General features: G+C 45.5%; 1 protein-coding gene across 1 annotated transcript; it reads right to left on the reverse strand.

Annotated features, from left to right (window-relative positions):
* Positions 1–7070: 7070 nt before the first annotated feature.
* Positions 7071–9053, reverse strand: LOC127348725 (uncharacterized). The gene is made up of 3 exons (XM_051374653.1): positions 8482–9053; positions 8066–8304; positions 7071–7982 (listed from the first exon to the last, which is right to left on the reverse strand). The coding sequence occupies exons 1-3, from the start codon at positions 8954–8956 to the stop codon at positions 7269–7271; spliced, it is 1428 nt and encodes a 475-aa protein (XP_051230613.1). The 5' UTR covers positions 8957–9053; the 3' UTR covers positions 7071–7268.
* Between the last annotated feature and the right edge of the window lie 11316 nt (positions 9054–20369).

Raw genomic sequence — 20369 nt, forward strand, 5'->3', positions numbered from 1 at the left:
CACCGCCTCTTGTAGGAACTCGCGCACGACCGGGCGCTCCTCTGATCTTCCGCACGGCCGCTGCTGCTGGCCAGAGTCTCGCCCGCCTTCGATGCCTGCAGTGCTGCGCCAGACCACCATTGCTCGCGTAGGGAAGTGCGACCTCGAGGCCGGCGGCCGCTGGTTCTTGTACAGGAGGCAGTGTGGTGTGCGGTCGGGGAGTCTAATCCGCTGCCTCTAGCTGTGTGCTCTGCATCTGAGTTTTACTACGTAATTCATTTGGTTGGTCGTGTTGTAACCGTAGTGTCTTGCTACTTATTCTATGATAATTCATGATAATTACGTACTAGTATATGGTCGTGTTGTAATTTGCTTAATTGCAGATATTATTTGCTTAATTGCACATATTAATTGCTTAATTCTATTAATTTGTTGCCTTACTCAATTACATCACTTAATAAGAGTTGCTCAATTATGTTAGTTTGTTGCCTAAAAATTGCCCCAACAATGTATTTTTTTTCGCTATTGTAAAAGCCCCTATTCCCTCGGCGAATTGCGAAATTGCTTATAACCAGATAAACGCATTAGCAATGAGAGAATCAACTTTAGTAACAACACAATCAACTTGTACCTACAATCAACGGCTGGGACTTCAACGCGTAGAGGCGGCAATGGCGATGGAGGAGAATGACCGTTGCGGTAAAGTTTCCTACCGCTACAATAAAGTTACATACCACTGATATGCAATTGCATACCATGATGGTGGCCGCGGCGATGTTGTGGGGTGGTGGGGGTAGTGTTGTGGGGTGGTGAACGGGACGTCGTTGTGAGGTGGTGGTCGGGGCAATGCGGACCATATAAGTGCTTCAGTGGAGAAAATTTTGAAGGGAACATAGAAATGATCTAAAGCAACCAATACGACAAATTTGCCTATCGATGAACCGAAGTTGCACACCCCTGCACTAAAATTGCCTACCGTTGCATCGCATTTGCCGGTGATGCACCGAAGTTGCCTACTGCTGCACCAAAATTGCTAACGCAGCTCCAAAGCTGCATACTGTTGAAATGAAGTTTCCGACTGATGAACCAAATTTTCCTACGGTTGCACCGAAGCTAGCTACCGATGAACCGAAGTTCCATACCCTACACCGAAATTGCTTACCGGTGAATCAAAATGTCCTACCACTGCACCAAAGTTGCCTAACGCAGCTCCGAAGTTGCATACCACTGAACTGAAGTTGCCTAACGATGAACCAAATTTGCATACAGTTGCACCGAAGCTGACTACCGATGAACCGGAGTTCCATACCCTACACCGAAATTGCTTACCGGTGGATCAAACTTGCCTACCACTGCACCAAAGTTGCCTAATGTTGCTTCGAAGTTTCCTACCGATAAACTGGAGTTGCATACCCCTACACTGAAGTTTCCTACCGTTACATCGAAGTTACCCAGCAATACATGGAAGTTTCTGCGAGAGAGGGGATATGGCCGGGATTGTAATGATTTTTTATTTATCATATTAGTTGCTTAATTGCACATATTAGTTGCTTAACTGCACATGTTAGTTGTTTAATCTATATTTTGTTGCCTTGCTCAACTACATTTAAAAAGAGTTTCTCAAATATGTTACTGGAGTTTGTTGCCTAAAAGTTACCCCAAGAACAATGTATATTTCCGTCGTTGCTAATTTTGCATATTCCCTTCGGTGAATTTGTCTATTATTTTTGCAAAGTTGCCTATAATCAAGGAATGTCTTAACCATTGAGACACGATACTTTAGTAATGATACAAGCAAATTTAGTGTCCAACGGTACAATTTTGGTGCTAGCCGACGTAACATTGGTGCACGACACAACAACTTTTATTTATGGCAAGGCAATTTTAGTGCCTGACAACGTAACATTGGTGCACGCCAGAGCAACTTTTGTGCATGGAAATGCAATTTAGTGCCGGACTACGCAATTTTAGTGTTAGCCGGAGCAACTTTGGTGCCTAACGGTGCAACATTGATGCACGACATGGCATGTTTTGTGCATAATATGGCAATTTCGGCGCCCGATGGCACAACTATAGTATGTATCGATGTTGTAAAGTTGCATACCCCTCATGTAAAGTTGCATACCCCTAATGCAAAGTTCCCTACCCTTTGTGTAAAGTTGGCCAGTGCAACATTGGCGCATGATAGAGAAATTTTGATGTCCAACGATGTATTTTTTTGCTTGATAGGGCAATTTTAATGTCTGATGATGCAATTTTGTGAATTTGGTTCTGCTACAGCAAAGTATTCTATCGCTATTATAAAGTTGTCTACCCCTCATTTAAAATTGTATTTTAGTTATTAAATCATCTATCATTGTTGTAAAGTTGCATATCCTGTTGTAAACTTTCCTAGAATTTTACAATACCGCTAGAAAATTTAGCAAAAAGTTTAATAGCAACTTCATAGCAGCAATACGTAACTTTTGTTCTCGGCGACGCAATTTTGGTGCCTGACAAAGCTATATTCGTGTCTGGCAGCGTAATTTTGGTGTCTAACAGAGCAACTTTGATGCGTGAAAGAGCAAATTTGATACCCATAGAGGTAGAGCAAATTACAAGACGTTTTTTAGCAAACAAATTATTATGTGATTTTAGGAAAAAAAATTGATACTTTTTAGCCAACAAATTATTATGTGATTTTAGGCAAAAAAATTTGGCACTGATATGCGATTTTTAGGCAACAAACTACGTCAGGCAAGAAACAAGCATTTTTAGCAACTATTATGTCATTTTAGGCAACAAAACAATATTATTGGGAAACTACCAAAAACACTTTTTCTAACGTGGGACCTCCACTTAGTGTGTGCCGTCTCTCTCCTTTATCTTTCTTCCTCGCAGGTATCTCATCTCCTTTAACCATCCAGTTAACGCCCCCCCTCGCCCAATTCCTCCCAATTCCGGCCGCCGGGGGCTATAGCACGAGCTCGAGGCTGGGAGGGTGGTGGCCGCTGCGGGAGGTCGCGCCGGACAAGATCCCATGTGCTGGATCGAGAGGTTTCGTGGGGAATTAAGTTAGCGGCGGGGTGGGAGGAGGCCAGCGATGGGGATCCAGGCGCGGAGCTCGTGTTCAGGGCTTGGGAGACGCGGAACCTGGCCGGCGGCCTGCCCGTGCTGGAGGAATCCTACGGTGGAGGCGCGCATCTAGATAGGAGACCGGCGGCGAGCAGGGTTGGCCGGTGGAGGCGCGTTTCTCGATGGGAGGCCGGCGGCGAGCATGGTTGGCCGGGGCGGCCCGTGTAGCCGGTGGAGGCGCGCGTCTATATGGGAGGTCGTCGGCGAGCACGGTTGGCTGAGACAGCGCGCGTGGCCGGCAGGTAGTGCTCCTGGCCGGAGCGAGGAATGAGGCGAGGGGGCAACTTCATACTGACGAAATCGAGTCGGATGAGCTTGTCTTTTTTTTTTCTCGCCAAAGTAAGCGCTCGGGACGACTATTGGGCACGCGGACGCCCGCTAGACACGTCCTTTATCTTTACTATTAAATGTGGATGCGACCGTGGTACGTCTTGCGGACGATCCGCTTCGACGATCGACTCGACTCGGCCAAGATGGATCGTTAAAGGCCCAATAACTGCCGTCATATGTCGATATATACTGAAGCGGATCCGCCTCCTCAGAAATAGCATGGCACGACACGGGCAATAAACTTCGATCTACAGCCATCCATGGCCTCCTGCGCAGATGGCGGCGGTGACGACGCGAGAGCCGAGAAGGGTCCTCGCTCTCCTTTTGACCTCCCGTCGTATATCCTGTTGTCCTCCGCTGAACCCGACTTGGCCCCTGCCCCAACGGAACCGTTCGAACCCTCCCGGACGGCGCCGGCGCAGCAAGAAAAACCGCTCGTGGCCGCGGGGTTCCCGTGGACATGCAACACTTGCTGGGGATGTGTCGATTTCGAGACTCTCAGGAGCAGCCCAACTGCCCAAGCACTCCAAGTCTAATCTCCATCGCCTCAACATAACTGTCCTCCGTCCATCATCCAACACAGCCGGAAGAATTTTGTGATTGAGCCGTTTGATGGAAGTCTGATCAGGAACAGAACAACGCCATGACAGCCGACGTCAGATCGATTAATTACCTGGCCAGGTATACGTCGCCAGATCGATTAATTACTGTGACAGCCGTGGTGGTCAGGCGCTTCCATGAGCAAGCCCTCCACAAGACGTGGACAAAGCCAAGGAAAACCATGGCCGCTTGATTAAAGGCTGCAACGATGATGGATTGTACAATCTCTTAGTTTTTGATAATCGCTGATTGTGGGTTAATTACCTAAAGTGAGATCTGGTGAGAAGGCAAATGGAATTTCTCTCATCCAATGTCGTGTCTGCCTGCAAGGAGGGCATGGATGAAAGGAAAATCTATATGTTGTAGCATTCTCCACGCCTAACACGCCTAACACTCCAATCCCATGGGAGGGTCACAGCCTCACAGGGGAAGAACCACATGTATATGGCTATGCAGACACTGCCAATGCAGGCGAATAATGTGATAGGGCATGTTGGTGCTTTATGCCATAATGTGGGTGGGAATTTAAGTAACCGTTAATCCGCCAATGTTTTATTTTTATTATATGTGGTTTCTTCGGAACATTTGTACACGCTAATAATGCAAATAATGAACTAAATATTCTACACCTCACTATGTTTGGTCAACTTTGAATGTGAATGCGTGCATTATGATTTTGGGTTTTAAATTACACGGAGGGTTAGAAAAGGGTATGATGATGTCGTTTTTACCATATTGTCGCTCTTTGGTACCTTGGGTCTTGTGATACTTTTTCTGGGATTATAGATCACTGTGCTTTCCAATAAGTGCGCGTCTTCTATTTTTCGGTGGGAGCAAAAGAGACAGAGGTTTGTCCGCAAAGTATAAAGATGCAATTTGTTTATAGTTTATTGGATCACTTTCGTCGAGTAAAATGGGTTGACGTAATACAACATGGATGATATAGAGGACATGTCAATCAAAAAGTCCAAGTCATTTGAAGTCGATGTAGTACAAATTTAAACATATACAAGATTGTTCATTTGATTTAAGGTGATGCCGTAGCAACGCACGGATTTTATGCTAGTATCGTCTAATCTATCAATCAGGTGCACGCATGGTCAACATATTCGTAGCAGAAGCAATAGACAAGAGGAGCACGGATGGTCAAGTGTCCAACTCGTTTCAGAAGATGCATGGCTGGACCGAGGCAGGCAATGATATGGTCATGATGCCTATATATGTAAGGTTTGAAGTGACGCTGTCTGTCTGACATATGTTCCAAAATACAGTACACTTGGTGTTTCTTTCTTCACTTCTGTCTTTGTCGGTGTGTGTACGTCGAAGCTTGAACAGCGCGAGCTGCCAAGGACGGTGGCGGCAAGGATTTCGCGGCTCTGCTGTTGTGGCGGAGCACTTCGACACTTGGGGCGGCGGCCTCGTCGGGTGAGGGCGGAGCCGATCCTGGCGGCGGGAGGCGCTCGCCGATGCTGCTGACTGTCTTCCTTGGCCGCGCGGGCGGTGAGGGGACGGTGGACGGCGGTTGCAGCGCGGGGTCACCCCGGTTTGACCTCAGCCAGATCTGAAGACGGCGCCTCCGCAACGCGTGGATCCCACCCCCTTAGCTTCGGTTCTTCTGGATCTGGAGCTCTCTGGGAGTGGTGGGGCGGGGGTTCTGTCCGGGAGAAATCCCCGGCCGGCGGCGGCGGCCCGGCGTCGGCGACGTCTTTGACGCCGCTTTCCTCCTTGGGGGCTACGTCGAGGTACATCCCTTTCACCTCCTTCCCTTACCCGGGTGAAAACCCCAAGTCCTTCGGACTGGGCGGTGGCGGCGCTATGGCGTCATTCTTCTCCTTGGAGACGCCGTCTTGGGTCTGTGGAAGGTGGTCGGTGTCAGTGTGCGGTTTGGTCTGCCTGTAGCGGCAACTATGGAGGAGCTACGGTGGCGTGGATCTTCTTGCCGTGTCTTCGGTGGTGACCTGGTCCAAAACTTGTGTCTTGCCGTCTGTTTGGTGTGGTGGCCAGCGAAGCTGTGTGGAAGCTCGCGTGCAGAGGTGGTCGTGCTCTAGGCTTTCTTCCCCAGCTACCTGGTCTATGTTGTGCATCTGTGCTCTCGGGTGAGCTGCTCTACTTCCCGACGGTACGGCGCCCTACAGCCAGGGCGAGAAGGCAGGGGCCTTCTTCGGAGGTGGAAACATATTTCACATTGGCGTTGTCGTGTTGGAAGGTGACGAAGGCAAGATCTTTCTCCGGCGGTGTGCTCGTCTTCGCAGCATAGTCTCCATCATCTGTTCATGTCGGCGGTCAATGGCCTTGAAGCCCATTCTGTACTCTCTGCTTATTTCTTTGCTTGCTTGTGGCTTTGAATCCTGTAAGCTGTTCGTTCAGCACCATGTACTTAACGTTGTGGCGTTATTAATTTAACGCACGGCTACGGCCTAATGTTAAAAAAAAATATATCCAGGCATTTACATTAACCTTTCGATAGGATACTACTAAACTGGGGCATTCCTCTCTTCTCTTCGATGTGACTTTGGAGCAACTGGGGAGCATAAAGACCACCGATGGTCTTGCTCTTGATAACACACATTCCCAAGATTCTAAAATGGCCTTGCTCCTGATGAAGCAGATAATATATATGCGCCAGTTTCTTGAATGAAGTTCATATTCACCAGCCAAAGAAGCACCTCTATTTCCAAAGGCAGTTCTATTTGCAGACAAGCTTACAGTGTACTGGGAATTTTCGAAGCTAAGGTAAAAAGAGTGAATACAAACTATTCTCGTGGCTGGGCAGTTGCCAGCAAAGGTTTATGCACACAAAACAAAAACAGAGAGCATTTTGCTGCAGCTAAGGTTCCCGGCAGACCATGCCCAGCAGATCTTAGTTGTAAAAGAACAAACGACTCTTCTGACAGACAAGTACTATGCTAGACAGAATAACATGACAATAACAAAATTTCAGACACTTTGAACAATAATACAGCTGTTCAAGAATCAAAACAGAAATGCTTCGCACAGCACAACTTACAGGTTATAGTAGGAATTAAAACACAAACACTATGCACAAATTATAGTCAATACGCAAATAGCTTGAAATCATGCGTACCAGGTCGTTAGAAAAATAGTTGGACAGCTTACATAAAGCGGACTCACAAATAGTTAAGACATCTAACATAGCTGACCGATACACAAATGCTTGAACAAACAAACCACTGCGAAAACATAAAGAGATAGAACTGGGTCAAGGGTATCATAGTCCATAACACTCAGCATATGAGACTGACATTACTCTTCCTCGTAACAATGGCTGACCAAGCAACAGTAACCTCCACCTTACAGTCGCCAAGGTCACACGTACCTTGGCTTATGTTGCAATATTTGGACCTGAACTTCACATGGCCTTTTGCAGCAATATCTTCAGGTTCCAGGCAGCGTTTTTTCCCTTCGCTTTTCGCAAGTGACTCTGAGTAGGCTTGTATGACAATTTTCATGCTTTCTTTCCATGGCACAGAAACAACACGCCTCGACAGATCAAAGTAGCCATCCGAGCCCATTGGCATCTCGACACCATCATCAAAATCACGAGAATCAAGTAGCAGAATTTCCTTGGACAGATCCATAACATCATCAATGGTGCCTTTGCTACCCATGAGCAAACGCTCCTCAGGCGGCGAGTAGCACACAACCCGGCCTCCATATTTGAAAGGGAATAGGCTACCTTCAACAATGCGGACACCCAAAACGGTGGCCTGGACAGTTTCTGGATGATGCTTCAGGCTTATCTCTGCTGTGCATTTGCAGTTCTCTAATTTAATAGAAACGGAATCAGTAGAGCAAACGCCCCAGTAATGGTAGCGTTTGTTCATCAACGGTCTGTCCTTGGACTCTGTTATGCCCTTAAGTTTTAGTTCGACTTCGAAGTCAACAGGGTCCAAAGCGATAATTGCCCGAGATGGGCCAGTCAGGCGCAAAATCTGATCCTGCAAGGAATGCCATCATCATCAACAACAATGACACATGCAACGAGGAGAGAAATAAAGAGAAGATTGAATATGACACATACATCTTCTGTGAGTATTTGGCAGTCGTGCCTTGGCCGGTAGAAGAGAAGGTTGCGGTTGCGATCGACTTTGTCTCGGGCAGCAACCACGCCATACACATAGAGTGGCCAGTTCAAATTTTCGCCTTTCATTTGAATTTTGAAGGAGTATATCTGCAGGCTGCTCCCAGTGGTTGCAATACCGATCATGAACGGGATGCGTTCGGGTGTCCAGTGTGTATAGTACATGGGACTCAATGTGGCTACAGCAACAAATTAAGTCAAGCGTTAGAAACTACTAACATTCTATCATTACAAGGAAGGAATCTGCTCCAAACATGAGTATAGCAAAATAAGAGAAGCATGAAGTGAAGTAAATTACACAAATTTGAGCCAAGTATGAAACATCCTAGCTAATTGCATGGTTTGTGTTTACTTACTGATGGTTTCAAAGGAACCGAAGCAAGAAAATTCAGAGCTGGAACGGTACACAGCGAATTCACTCTCCTCCAAAGCCATCTGCTCCTTGACAGCTCTTGTGGATTCCGTCTCCTCCTCCTTGTTCTGGTACTGGTAATTATGAGTATACTTTGCCTGGAAAGGGATCAGTGGCAATTTGGCGCAGATCTCCCTCTTCCTTATCCAGAGTTTTTGGGCAGCCATGATATCCTCCCACTTCATGTCCTGACCATCATCCCCATCCTCACCACATTTCAGTTCGGCCATATCCGCATCCACCTGCTCGAGAAGCGTGACATCCCTGGCAGCCATCGACTCAGGCTCCATGTAGTCCTCACCCTCAGAATCGAGCTCAAGGGTCTTCCGCTCCTTGTCAGCCCAGCAATGGCTTCCAGAACATTCGCCTTGCGCCTCTTCACAAGATGCTCGCAACCACGATTTCTTCCCCGGCGCCATAGCTCCCGATTGCTCTCACTCGTATGATCGCCGCCACCACCGCCCCATTCGCTACCTTAGGGTTTCTACGAAACGGGTTGGGTTGGGGCGTACGTTGGCGTGGCCGCGTGGAGGGCACATCGACGCGACGGGTCTGGAATCCGAGCGCTCCACGTCCCACGATTTGGGTCGGGGCGTCGGGCACTGGGTGGTAAAAGAAAATTGTTAATTAGATGGGCCAAGCCTGTGTCTGCGAGCTCCTCGCCTCCTCGGCCATCCAATCCATTTGAGGACCAAACTTTTTATAGTGTATGAAAGATCGCTTGCAACATTTTCTTCTGCGATCTCTAAAAGTTAGAAAAAAGCTTGCAATATTTCGAGTACACACTTTAGCATAAAAAATGTATGCAACAAATATCCATGTGTTTGTAGCAAAATATAAAGAAGCATGTTGACTTGTCTAACATGAAAAATCAGCGCATCCAACATTTCTGCCCAAGGCTCATCCAACATTGCAGAAACAAGTTTGAAGCATTATAGAAAACTCTTTGTAGCATACACCCATGAATATTGCATCATTTTACTCCTGCTTATACAACAAAAATGATATAAGCTTATAGCGTGTCGAAACACCCTTTCCAACATTAAAACAAAAACCCCGCCAACCCCCACCATCACCAACTCGTTGTCCTCGAGCACGCTGATGACAGAATCGGTTCACCGTCACTGGACTAGCGACCCTAGAACAAACCCCTCCCCCCGAGCTCACAGGCTGCAGTGGACTAGATATATTGGAGCTCCCTCCGCGAGCGTTCATGGTGGCACGATAATACTCCACCGCGGCACCTAGGGCCAGAATATGTGGCGTCAACACTCGCTGGCCTACTTGTACGAACAGTAAGAGCACTGTGGCATGAGTGTTGCACCTAGCAAGAAAGAGTGACATGTGAGGCATGAAAAACGATGTGCTTGTGCGTGGGCCGCTCGGGAAGAAAAGCAAGGCGCTAGACGAAGCTAAATGATCCATAAACCATCATATTATAATCATCTCAGGTTGGTTCTCCCGAGTCACTCACAAATTTTGGGTTATCCGTATTTGCAATGTTGTTTATAAAATCATCTTCAAGATGCTTGTGAGAAGATTGAAAACACCCCTATGTGATATTTTTCCCAAAATGCAGAGTGTGTTTCAAACAGATAGGGGGACTACAAATAATGTTTTAGTATCCTACGAACGCGTGCATAAAATTAAGAATAAGATTACATGGCATCTAGGTATGTTGCAAAGTGGAATATATTTTCCTTGAAAATATGGCGTTAAAAGTTTTATTTGATAAAAAGTGGGTTGACCTGTAGGAGTTTGGCATCAGTCGGTTCCTGATGTAGTTATGTCCTCTATTCTGAACGATTGTAACCAATTTCTTAAGATATAAAATTTCTTTGATGTCAATTTTTTTGGATGATCTGATGATGGCGTTTCTCAATCCACCAACAACCCTATTTCAATGCGCCACTAAAACTATTGTATCCGTTTGACTTAAACTGAATTTGTTGTATCATTTTGTTTGGCTTGTCAAAACCCTATTTTATGTTTTGACTGTTATTAGCATCCATACATATGTTAGGGCAATATGCTTGTTGTATTATCAGGGGGCCAAAGGCCACAATATATAGGACATGTACAGGTGCAAATATGCAGCAAGCCCCCTAACATATGGGGAAACTACAATATACAGATATATACATCTAACACACACCCCCCCTCAAATTCATGGTGGATCCACAACACTGAGTTTGGAGAGTAAGAAGTCAGACTGCGCTCGAGTCTGTGCCTTTGTAAAGAAATCCGCTAACTGCAAATCTGAAGGCACATAATGAACCGCAACAACCTCAGCCTGCACCTGAGCATGTGTATAAAAAGCATCAACACCTATATGCTTGGTCAGCTCATGCTTGACAAGATCACGTGCAATACTGATAGCACATGTACTGTCAGACAAAAGTGGAGTGAGTGTCATAACAAAGACCCCAAAATCTGCAAGCAACCACCGTAACCAGGTCACCTCAGCAATCAACAAAGGCATAGCCCGCAACTCAGCCTCAACACTCGAACGGGAAACTGCTACATGTTTCTTCGTCTTCCAAGCAACAAGCGAACCACCAAGAAACACACAATAAGCAGAAAGTGAACGACGATCCGTAGAATCACTCGCCCACGTAGCATCCGAGTAGCACTGGAGCTGGAGAGAACTGGAACGGGGAAAGAAAAGGCGACGAGTGATCGTGCCACTAAGATAACGAAGAACACGGAGGAGCTGACTGTAGTGAACAGTGGTAGGAGCTGAGACAAACTGACTCAGAATATGAACATGATAAGAAATATCAGGACGAGTGACAGCAAGATAAACAAGAATCCCAACAAGATGACGATAACGAGTGGGATCAGGAAGGGGATCACCATCAGTAGGACGAAACTTAACATTAAGGTCCATAGGAGTATCAACCGTGCGCTCATCACCAAGAGCAGCACGGGCAAGAAGATCCTGAATATACTTTTCCTGAGAGATAAAAAGCCATCAGAAGTGGAAGAAACCTCAATGCCAAGAAAATAGCGAAGAGGACCAAGATCAGTCATAAGAAACTGATCTCGAAGACGAGCCTTGACAAATGCAATAAACTCAGGATCATCAGCAGTAATGATCATATCATCAACATAGAGAAGAAGAAGAGTACGTCCACGAGAAGAAGTGTGAATGAAAAGTGCTGGATCATGAAAACTAGGAGAGAAACCAGCAGCAGTCACCACAGAGGCAAAACGCTCAAACCAGACACGAGGGGCCTGTTTGAGACCATAGAGAGAACATCGAAGACGACAGACCATCCCATCGGGAACAGAATACCCAGGAGGAGGCTGCATGTAAACCTCCTCACTCAACTCGCCATTAAGAAAAGCGTTCTGAACATCAAGCTGGGACACAGACCAGCGCCGAACAGAAGCAACAGCAAGAAGAGTACACACAGCGGTCATATGAGCCACAGGGGAAAAAGTCTCATCATAGTCACGGCCGTGCTCCTACTGAAAGCCACGAGCCACAAGACGCGCTTTATAGCGCTCAAGAGATCCATCAGAGCGAGTCTTAATTTTATAGACCCACTTACACGTGATAGGACGAACACCAGAAGGGGAAGAAACAAGATCCCAGGTGCTAGTGCGCTCAAGCGCAACAATCTTCTCAGCCATGGCAAGCTGCCATTCCGGATGACGCTCGGCATCCCGATAAGAAGTCGGCTCAGAAACGACAGAGAGACCATATTGACTAGGAGAGTAACGGGCTGGAGGACGACGCTGACGAATAGGCCGTGAAGGAGGGAGCTCATCAGCAGAGGACAACTCATCAGAAGAAGAGGAAGAAGGAACAACATCGGAAGGATCCGAAGCCGAAGAACAGGGAGTACTAGGGGAACTAGACGGAGGAGAGGATGGCGCTGCTTGTGACGGTAAAGCACTCGTCCGTTGGGAACCCCAAGAGGAAGGTGTGATGCGTACAGCGGCAAGTTTTCCCTCAGTAAGAAACCAAGGTTATCGAACCAGTAGGAGCCAAGAAGCACGTTGAAGGTTGATGGTGGCGGAGTGTAGTGCGGCGCAACACCAGGGATTCTGGCGCCAACGTGGAACCTGCACAACACAACCAAATTACTTTGCCCCAACGTGACAGTGAGGTTGTCAATCTCACCGGCTTGCTGTAACAAAGGATTAGATGTATAGTGTGGATGATGATGTTTGCAGAAAACAGTAGAACGAGTATTGAAGTAGACTGTATTCGATGTAAAAGAATGGACCGGGGTCCACAGTTCACTAGTGGTGTCTCTCCGATAAGATATAGCATGTTGGGTGAACAAATTACAGTTGGGCAATTGACAAATAAAGATGGCATGACAATGCACATACATGTTATGATGAGTAGTGTGAAATTCAATTGGGCATTACGACAAAGTACATAGACCGCTATCCAGCATGCATCTATGCCTAAAAAGTCCACCTTCAGGTTATCATCCGAACCCCTTCCAGTATTAAGTTGCAAACAACAGACAATTGCATTAAGTATGGTGCGTAATGTAATCAACAAATACATCCTTAGACATAGCATTGATGTTTTATCCCTAGTGGCAACAGCACATCCACAACCTTAGAACTTTGTCATTGTCCTGCATTTAATGGAGGCATGAACCCACTATCGAGCATAAATACTCCCTCTTGGAGTTACAAGTAACGACTTGGCCAGAGCCTCTACTAATAACGGAGAGCATGCAAGATCATAAACAACACATAGATGATAGATTGATAATCAACATAACATAGCATTCAATATTCATCGGATCCCAACAAACGCAACATGTAGCATTACAAATAGATGATCTTGATCATGTTAGGCAGCTCACAAGATCCGACAATGATAGCACAATTAGGAGAAGACAACCATCTAGCTACTGCTATGGACCCATAGTCCAGGGGTGAACTACTCACTCATCACTCCGGAGGCGACCATGGCGGTGAAGAGTCCTCCGGGAGATGATTCCCCTCTCCGGCAGGGTGCCGGAGGCGATCTCCTGAATCCCCCGAGATGGGATTGGCGGCGGCGGCGTCTCTGGAAGGTTTTCCGTATCGTGGCTCTCGGTACTGGAGTTATTATCGATGAAGGCTTCTTATAGACGGAGAGGTAGGTTTAGGGGCGACGCGAGGGGCCCACACGCTAGGGCCGCGCGGCCCCAGCCCTGGCCGCGCCGCCCTGCTGTGGTGTCGCCTCGTCGCCCCACTTCATTTCCCTTTCGGACTTCTGGAAGCTTCGTGGAAAAATAAGATCCTGGGCTTGATTTCGTCCAATTCCGAGAATATTTCCTTACTAGGATTTCTGAAACCAAAAACAGCAGAAAACAACAACTGGCTCTTCGGCATCTTGTTAATAGGTTAGTGCCGGAAAATGCATAAATATGACATAAAGTATGTATAAAACATGTAGGTATTGTCATAAAACAAGCATGGAACATAAGAAATTATCGATACGTTGGAGAATGCTTGTTGCATTATGGTTACATGACTTGTTTATTTACAAGATTCCTTTTCATAGGAAGTGGGTTAGACTTAAAAGTGTATCTTATTTACTTTTGATGCTGTCTTTTGCTCCAACTCTTATTTCTTGCGAGTGCATCATTAAATTTACTGATCCCATCTTAATGGCTATAAAGAAAGCACTTCTTGGGAGATAACCCATGTTTTTATTTTGCTACTGTTTTGTTGTGTCTTGGAAGTTGTTACTACTGTAGCAACCTCTTCTTATCTTTATTTTATTGCATTGTTGTGCCAAGTAAAGTCTTTGATAGTAAGGTTGATACTAGATTTGGATTTCTGCGCAGAAACAGATTTCTAGCTGTCACGAATTTGAGTAGATCTCTCTGTAGGAAACTCAGAAAATTTGCGAAAATTCATGAGTGATCCTCAGATATGTACGCAACTTTCATTCAATTTGAGCTTCTTCATCTGAGCATGTTAAGTGCCTCTAAAAAAATTCGTCTTTACGGACTATTCTCTTTTGAGAGATTCTGCCTTTTATTTCACATTGCCTCTTTTACTGTGTTGAGTGGATTTCTTTGCTGCATTTACTTTCAGTAGCCTTGGGTAATGTCCAGAAGTGTTGGGAATGACTGTGTCCTCTCTGAACATGTGAATTTTTGATTATGCACTAACCCTCTAATGAGATTACTTCGAGTTTGGTGTGGCGGAAGTTTTCAAAGGTCAAGAGAGGAGGATGATATAATGTGATCAAGAAGAGTGAAAAGTCTAAGCTTGGGGATGCCCCCGTGGTTCATCCCTGCATATTTCAAGAAGACTCAAGCATCTAAGCTTGGGGATGCCCAAGGCATCCCCTTCTTCATCAACAACTTATCAGGTCACCTCTAGTGAAACTATATTTTTATTCCGTCACATCTTATGTGCTTTACTTGGAGCGTCTGTGTGCTTTTATTTTTGTTTTTGTTATTTTCATTCTCTGAATAAATTCATGCTTATGTGGGAGAGAGAGACACGCTCCGCTTTTTCATATGAACACCGGTGTTCTTCGTTTTACTTTTAATGTTCATGGCAAAAGTTGAAAGCTGCTGCATTTATTGCTATTTGGTTGGAAACAGAAAATGCTTCATGTGGTAATTGGTATATTATCTTGAATAATTCGATACTTGGCAATTGTTTTGAGCTCTCAAATAGATCATGTTTAAGCTCTTGCATCATGTAGTTTGAACCTATTAGTGGAGAATTACTGTAGAGCTTGTTGAAATTTGGTTTGCATGATTGGTCTCTCTAAAGTCTAGATATTTTCTAGTAAAAGTGTTTGAACAACAAGGAAGACAGTGTAGAGTCTTATAATGCTTGCAATATGTTCTTATGTAAGTTTTGTCATCGGTTCATACTTGTGTTTGCTTCAAACAACCTTGCTAGCCAAAGCCTTGTACTGAGAGGGAATGCTTCTCGTGCATCCAAAACCTTGAGCCAAAACTTATGCCATTTGTGTCCACCATAACTACCTACTATGTGGAATTTCTCTGCCATTCCAAGTAAATTGCTTGCGTGCTACCTTTAAAATTTCATTCCTTGTCTTTGCAATATATAGCTCATGGGAAAGTAGCTTAAAAACTATTGTGGTAAAGAATATGTCGCTTATGTATCTTATTTCTTATAAGTTGCTTGTTGAGCGGTAACCATGTTTCTGGGGACGCCATCAACTGTTACACTTTTGTTGAATATCATGTGAGTTGCTATGCATGTTCGTCTTGTCTGAAGTAAGGGTGATTTTCCATGAGTTGAATGGTTTGAGTATGCATATTGTTAGAGAAGAACATTGGGCCGCCAACCAAAGCCATGTATCATGGTCGAAGTTTCAGCTTAGACATTAATCCTCAATCTCTTATGAGAATATTATCTGTTGTTGAATGCTTTAGCATTAAAGAGGAGTCCATTATCTGTTTTCTATGTTGTCCCAGTATGGATGTCCTCAAGTTGAGATCTATCAAAAACGAGAAATCAAATGCGATCTATCTCCTTGGACCTTTGTACAGGTGACATAGAGGTACCCCTTTGTGACACTTGGTTGAAACATATGTAATGCAATGATAATCCATGGAAATCCGAGCTAATTAGGACAAGGTGCGAGCACTATTGGTATTCGATGCATGAGGCTTGCAACTTATAGGATGTTTTATGCATAACACATATGAATTATTATTACCGTTGACAAAATTGTTTCCATGTTTTCAAAATAAAAGCTCTAGCACATGACTAATCCCTGCTTCCCTCTGCGAAGGGCCTTTCTTTTACTTTATGTTGAGTCAGTTTACCTACTTCTTTCCATCTTAGAAGCAAACACTTGTGTCAACTGTGTGCATTGATTCTTACATACTTGTTTATTTGCACTCATCATATTACTTTGTGTTGACAATTATCCATGAGATATACATGTTGAAAATTGAAAGCAACTGCTGAAACTTAAATCTTCCTTTGTGTTGCTTCAAAACCTTCTATTAAGAATATATTGCTTTATGAGTTAACTCTTATGCAAGTCTTGTTGATGCTTGTCTTGAAAGTACTATTCATGAAAAGTCTTTGCTATATGATTCAGTTGTTTAGTCATTATCTTTACCATTGCTTTGAATCACTTCATTCATCTCATATGCTTTACAATAGTATTGATCAAGATTATGACAGTAGCATGTCACTTTAGAAATTATCCTTGTTATCGTTTACCTACTCGAGGGCGAGTAGGAACTAAGCTTGGGGATGCTTGATATGTCTCAAACATATCTATAATTTCTTATGTTCCATGCTAGTTTTATGACAATACTCACATGTTTTATATACACTTTATATCGTTTTTTATGCATTTTCCGGAACTAACCTATTAACAAGATGCCGAAGTGCCAGTTCCTTTTTTCTGTTGTTTTTGGTTTCAGAAATTCTACACAGGAAATATTCTCGGAATTGGACCCCACAAAGACGGAAGTCAATATTTTGCCGAGACCGACCCGGAGAGCCAGAGAAGGGCCGGAGGGGGGCCAAGGGGGCCCACACCATACCTGGGCGCGGGCCCCTCCCTGGCCGCGCCACCGGGTGGGGAGGCCACCCCCTGGCTCCTCCGACTCCGCCCTTTCGCCTATATATTCTGTCAGTCGCGAAAACCCTACGACAACCGACGATATTCCACGAAGAGTTCCGTTGCCGCCGCCATCGCGAAGACAAGTTTCGGGGGACAAAATCTCTGTTCCGGCACGCCGCCGGGACGGGGAAGTGCCCCCGGAAGCCATCTCCATCGACTCCATTGCCATCTTCATCGCTGTTGCTGTCTCCCATGATGAGGAGGGAGTAGTTCTCCCCCGAGGCTGAGGGCTCTACCGGTAGCTATGTGGTTGATCTCTCTCTCTCTCATGGTGTGATCTTTATGTGATCATGAGCTTTGTATCACTATTAATCTATGTGTTACTCTAGTGATGTTATTAAAGTAGTCTATTCCTCCTCCATGATGTAAAGTTGACAGTGTGTTCATCATGTAGTACTTGGCGTAGGTTATGATTGTAATCTCTTGTGGATTATGAAGTTAACTATTACTATGATAGTATTGATGTGATCTATTCCACCTTTCATAGCTATTGTTGACAGTGTGTATGCTATGTTAGTACTCGGTCTAAATTGCAACGGTATTGTCTTGGATTATGATTTGATGAGGATATCCCTATGAATGGTGTTTGTCAAGTACTTGATGAACTTTGAGCGGAGCTTTTGTAGCCACTACATGATTAGTGATTCCAATAGGAGAGTAATTCAGAGTAGCACAAGTGAAGAGAAGTTATTTATTTATGTGATCATTGTTGAGAGTGTCCACTAGTGAAAGTATGATCCCTAGGCCTTGTTTCTAAGCATTGAAACACCGTTTCCAACAAGTTTTGTTACATGTTCGCTTGCTGCCATCTTTATTTCAGATTGCAATTACAACTTATAATCATCCATATTACTTGTATTTCACTATCTCTTCGACGAACTAGTGCACATATACATCTGACAAGTGTATTAGGTGTGTTGGGGACACAAGCGACTTCTTGTATCTTAATTGCAGGGTTGCTTGAGAGGGATATCTTTGACCTCTACCTCCCTGAGTTCGATAAACCTTGGGTGATTCACTTAAGTGAAACTTGTTGCTGTTGTACAAACCTCTGCTCTTGGAGGCCCAACACTGTCTACAGGAATAGAAGCGTGCGTAGACATCACTCATCAAACGTGACGTCACGAGAGATGCGTATCCGATGACCAACAGGGTGCCAACAGCGATAGCCCTTATGCTCATCACTGTATCCGAGAAAAACACACTCAACAGACTGAGCGGTCAGCTTGGTGCGTTCGCGAGGAGGGAGAAGGACATAGCAAACAAAACCAACTAAATGTAGAGTCGAGTAGTCGAGAGAGCGACCAGAAAGATGCTCGAGAGGAATGCCACCTTGAAGGGCAGCAGAAGGCTGAATGTTAATGAGGTAATTCGCCGTAGCGACAACCTCGGCCCAGAAATGCGGCGGAAGAGAGGAAGCAATCATCATAGCACGAGTAGTCTCAAGAATATGACGATGCTTACGCTCGGCGACACCATTTTGAGCATGGGCGCCGGGACACGAGAACTGAGCAAGGGTGCCCTTCTCAGCAAGAAAACCACGCATGTGCTGAGATATATACTCTCCTGCAGAATCAACATGAAACACACAAATATGCGTGGAATACTGAGTACGAACCATGGCTGCAAAGCGCTAATAAATAGAGAGCACCTCACTGCGAGAATGCATAAGAAACAACCAGGTGTAACGCGAAAATCATCAATAAACAAAATATAGTATCGATGACCCCCTTTTGAAGGAAAGGGAGCTGGACCCCAAACATCTGAATGAACTAAATCAAAAGGTCGCTGAGATACAGACGCACTAGTAGGATAGGGAAGCTGAATCTGTTTACCTAACCTACAACCCTGACACGAATGCAAAGACACGTCTTTTTTTTGGCAAAACGGATCGGGACGGGAGTCACATGATCTGTCAACGACAGAAGAATAGCAGCCGCCGGCGGGAGATTGCCGGCGAGACAGGCCAAATCCCGGCGATGGAGGGCCAATTGCCGGCCCCGGTGGCCTTTTCCCGGCGATTCCCGGCGGATCGGCGGTTCCCGGCTGTCCTGGCGGGCGGAGTCGAGCTTCTGGCGGGTCGGGCGAGCGGATCCTGGCGAGAGGAGCGCCTGGTGGCGAGCGGGCGAGCGGGAGATCCTGGCGTCGGGCGTCGGGCGGAGGGAGGCGAGTGGGCAGGTGGCGTCGGGCGGAGGGCAGGTCCTGCCGGGGACAGTCGAGCGCCTGGCGGGCCGGGCGACCAGATCCTGGCAGGTATCGATTTGATCGGCCAAGAGGAAGAGCAGCAGGGGCCGACCAGATTGAGGACGAGAGGAAGATCAACAGAGGCCGATCGACCGTAGAGGAAGAGCAGCAGGGTTCGATCGATCGAGGACGAGGGGCGGACGGACGAGAAACGGACGGAGACGAACAAGCGACGTCGGCCGGCAAACTAGAGGATCAATTTTCGCTCTGATACCATGTTAGGGTAATATGCTTGTTGTATTACCAGGGGGCCAAAGGACACAATATATAATACATGTACAGGTGCAAATATGTAGGAAGCCTCCTAACATATGGGGAAACTACAATATACAGATATATACATCTGACAACATAAATGTTTTGTGTCATTTTGTTCAGGCTGAAAAATGGCATTCCGTTGTAATCCATAATTATCTTAAGGCACTATGGAACCATGACAATGATCTGTAGAACTAAAAGAAGCCATTTGTATGCGGTGATTGAGTGACGTGGAGTCTACTGAGGAGGAAAACGTCGAGACTTCCAAAAAGGAGGCATTGGGGCTAGGGAAAGGGAATCGTTAAGTGTGGCTGTTGCAAGGGAGAGAGAATGTAGAACCTAACATAGTGTGGTGACCCGGCATACCACTGCATGGTGTAGTATGCAAGTCTGATATAACACCAATGAAACACCGTTCCACTAGTATTATATCGCTCAGAGTGGTACAACAGAAACATATGCGGGTCCAAGGCATGTCTATAGAATTACATACAGACTCTGTTACATAAGATCAGCACAGCCTCCTACTTTACAATGAGGTAAATCTGCAAATAAACTCCAGAAGAACGACTCGTAGTCTAGTCTTATCACAGACTCTATTTGTAGAGTATATAACTAGCTACAGAGGCTATGAATAGATTCTAGCTAAATAGGAGCTAGGTTTAGGAAGCTAGTTCCCTTCTATGGTTAAACTAGGGTTTCTCCTTGTTGGATGGGTATCTGACTCCTCT

This window comes from Lolium perenne, chromosome 4 (genome assembly GCF_019359855.2).
Source record: "Lolium perenne isolate Kyuss_39 chromosome 4, Kyuss_2.0, whole genome shotgun sequence".
In the NCBI taxonomy this organism is placed as follows: Eukaryota; Viridiplantae; Streptophyta; class Magnoliopsida; order Poales; family Poaceae; genus Lolium; species Lolium perenne.

Coding starts and splice junctions, on each gene's coding strand:
- LOC127348725 (XM_051374653.1), bottom strand. CDS start 8,956: ATGGCGCCGGGGAAGAAATCGTGGTTGCGAGCATCTTGTGAAGAGGCG. Junction 8,305..8,481: donor CGGTTCCTTTGAAACCATCA/GTAAGTAAACAC, acceptor TTGTTGCTGTAG/CCACATTGAGTCCCATGTAC. Junction 7,983..8,065: donor GCCAAATACTCACAGAAGAT/GTATGTGTCATA, acceptor CATTCCTTGCAG/GATCAGATTTTGCGCCTGAC.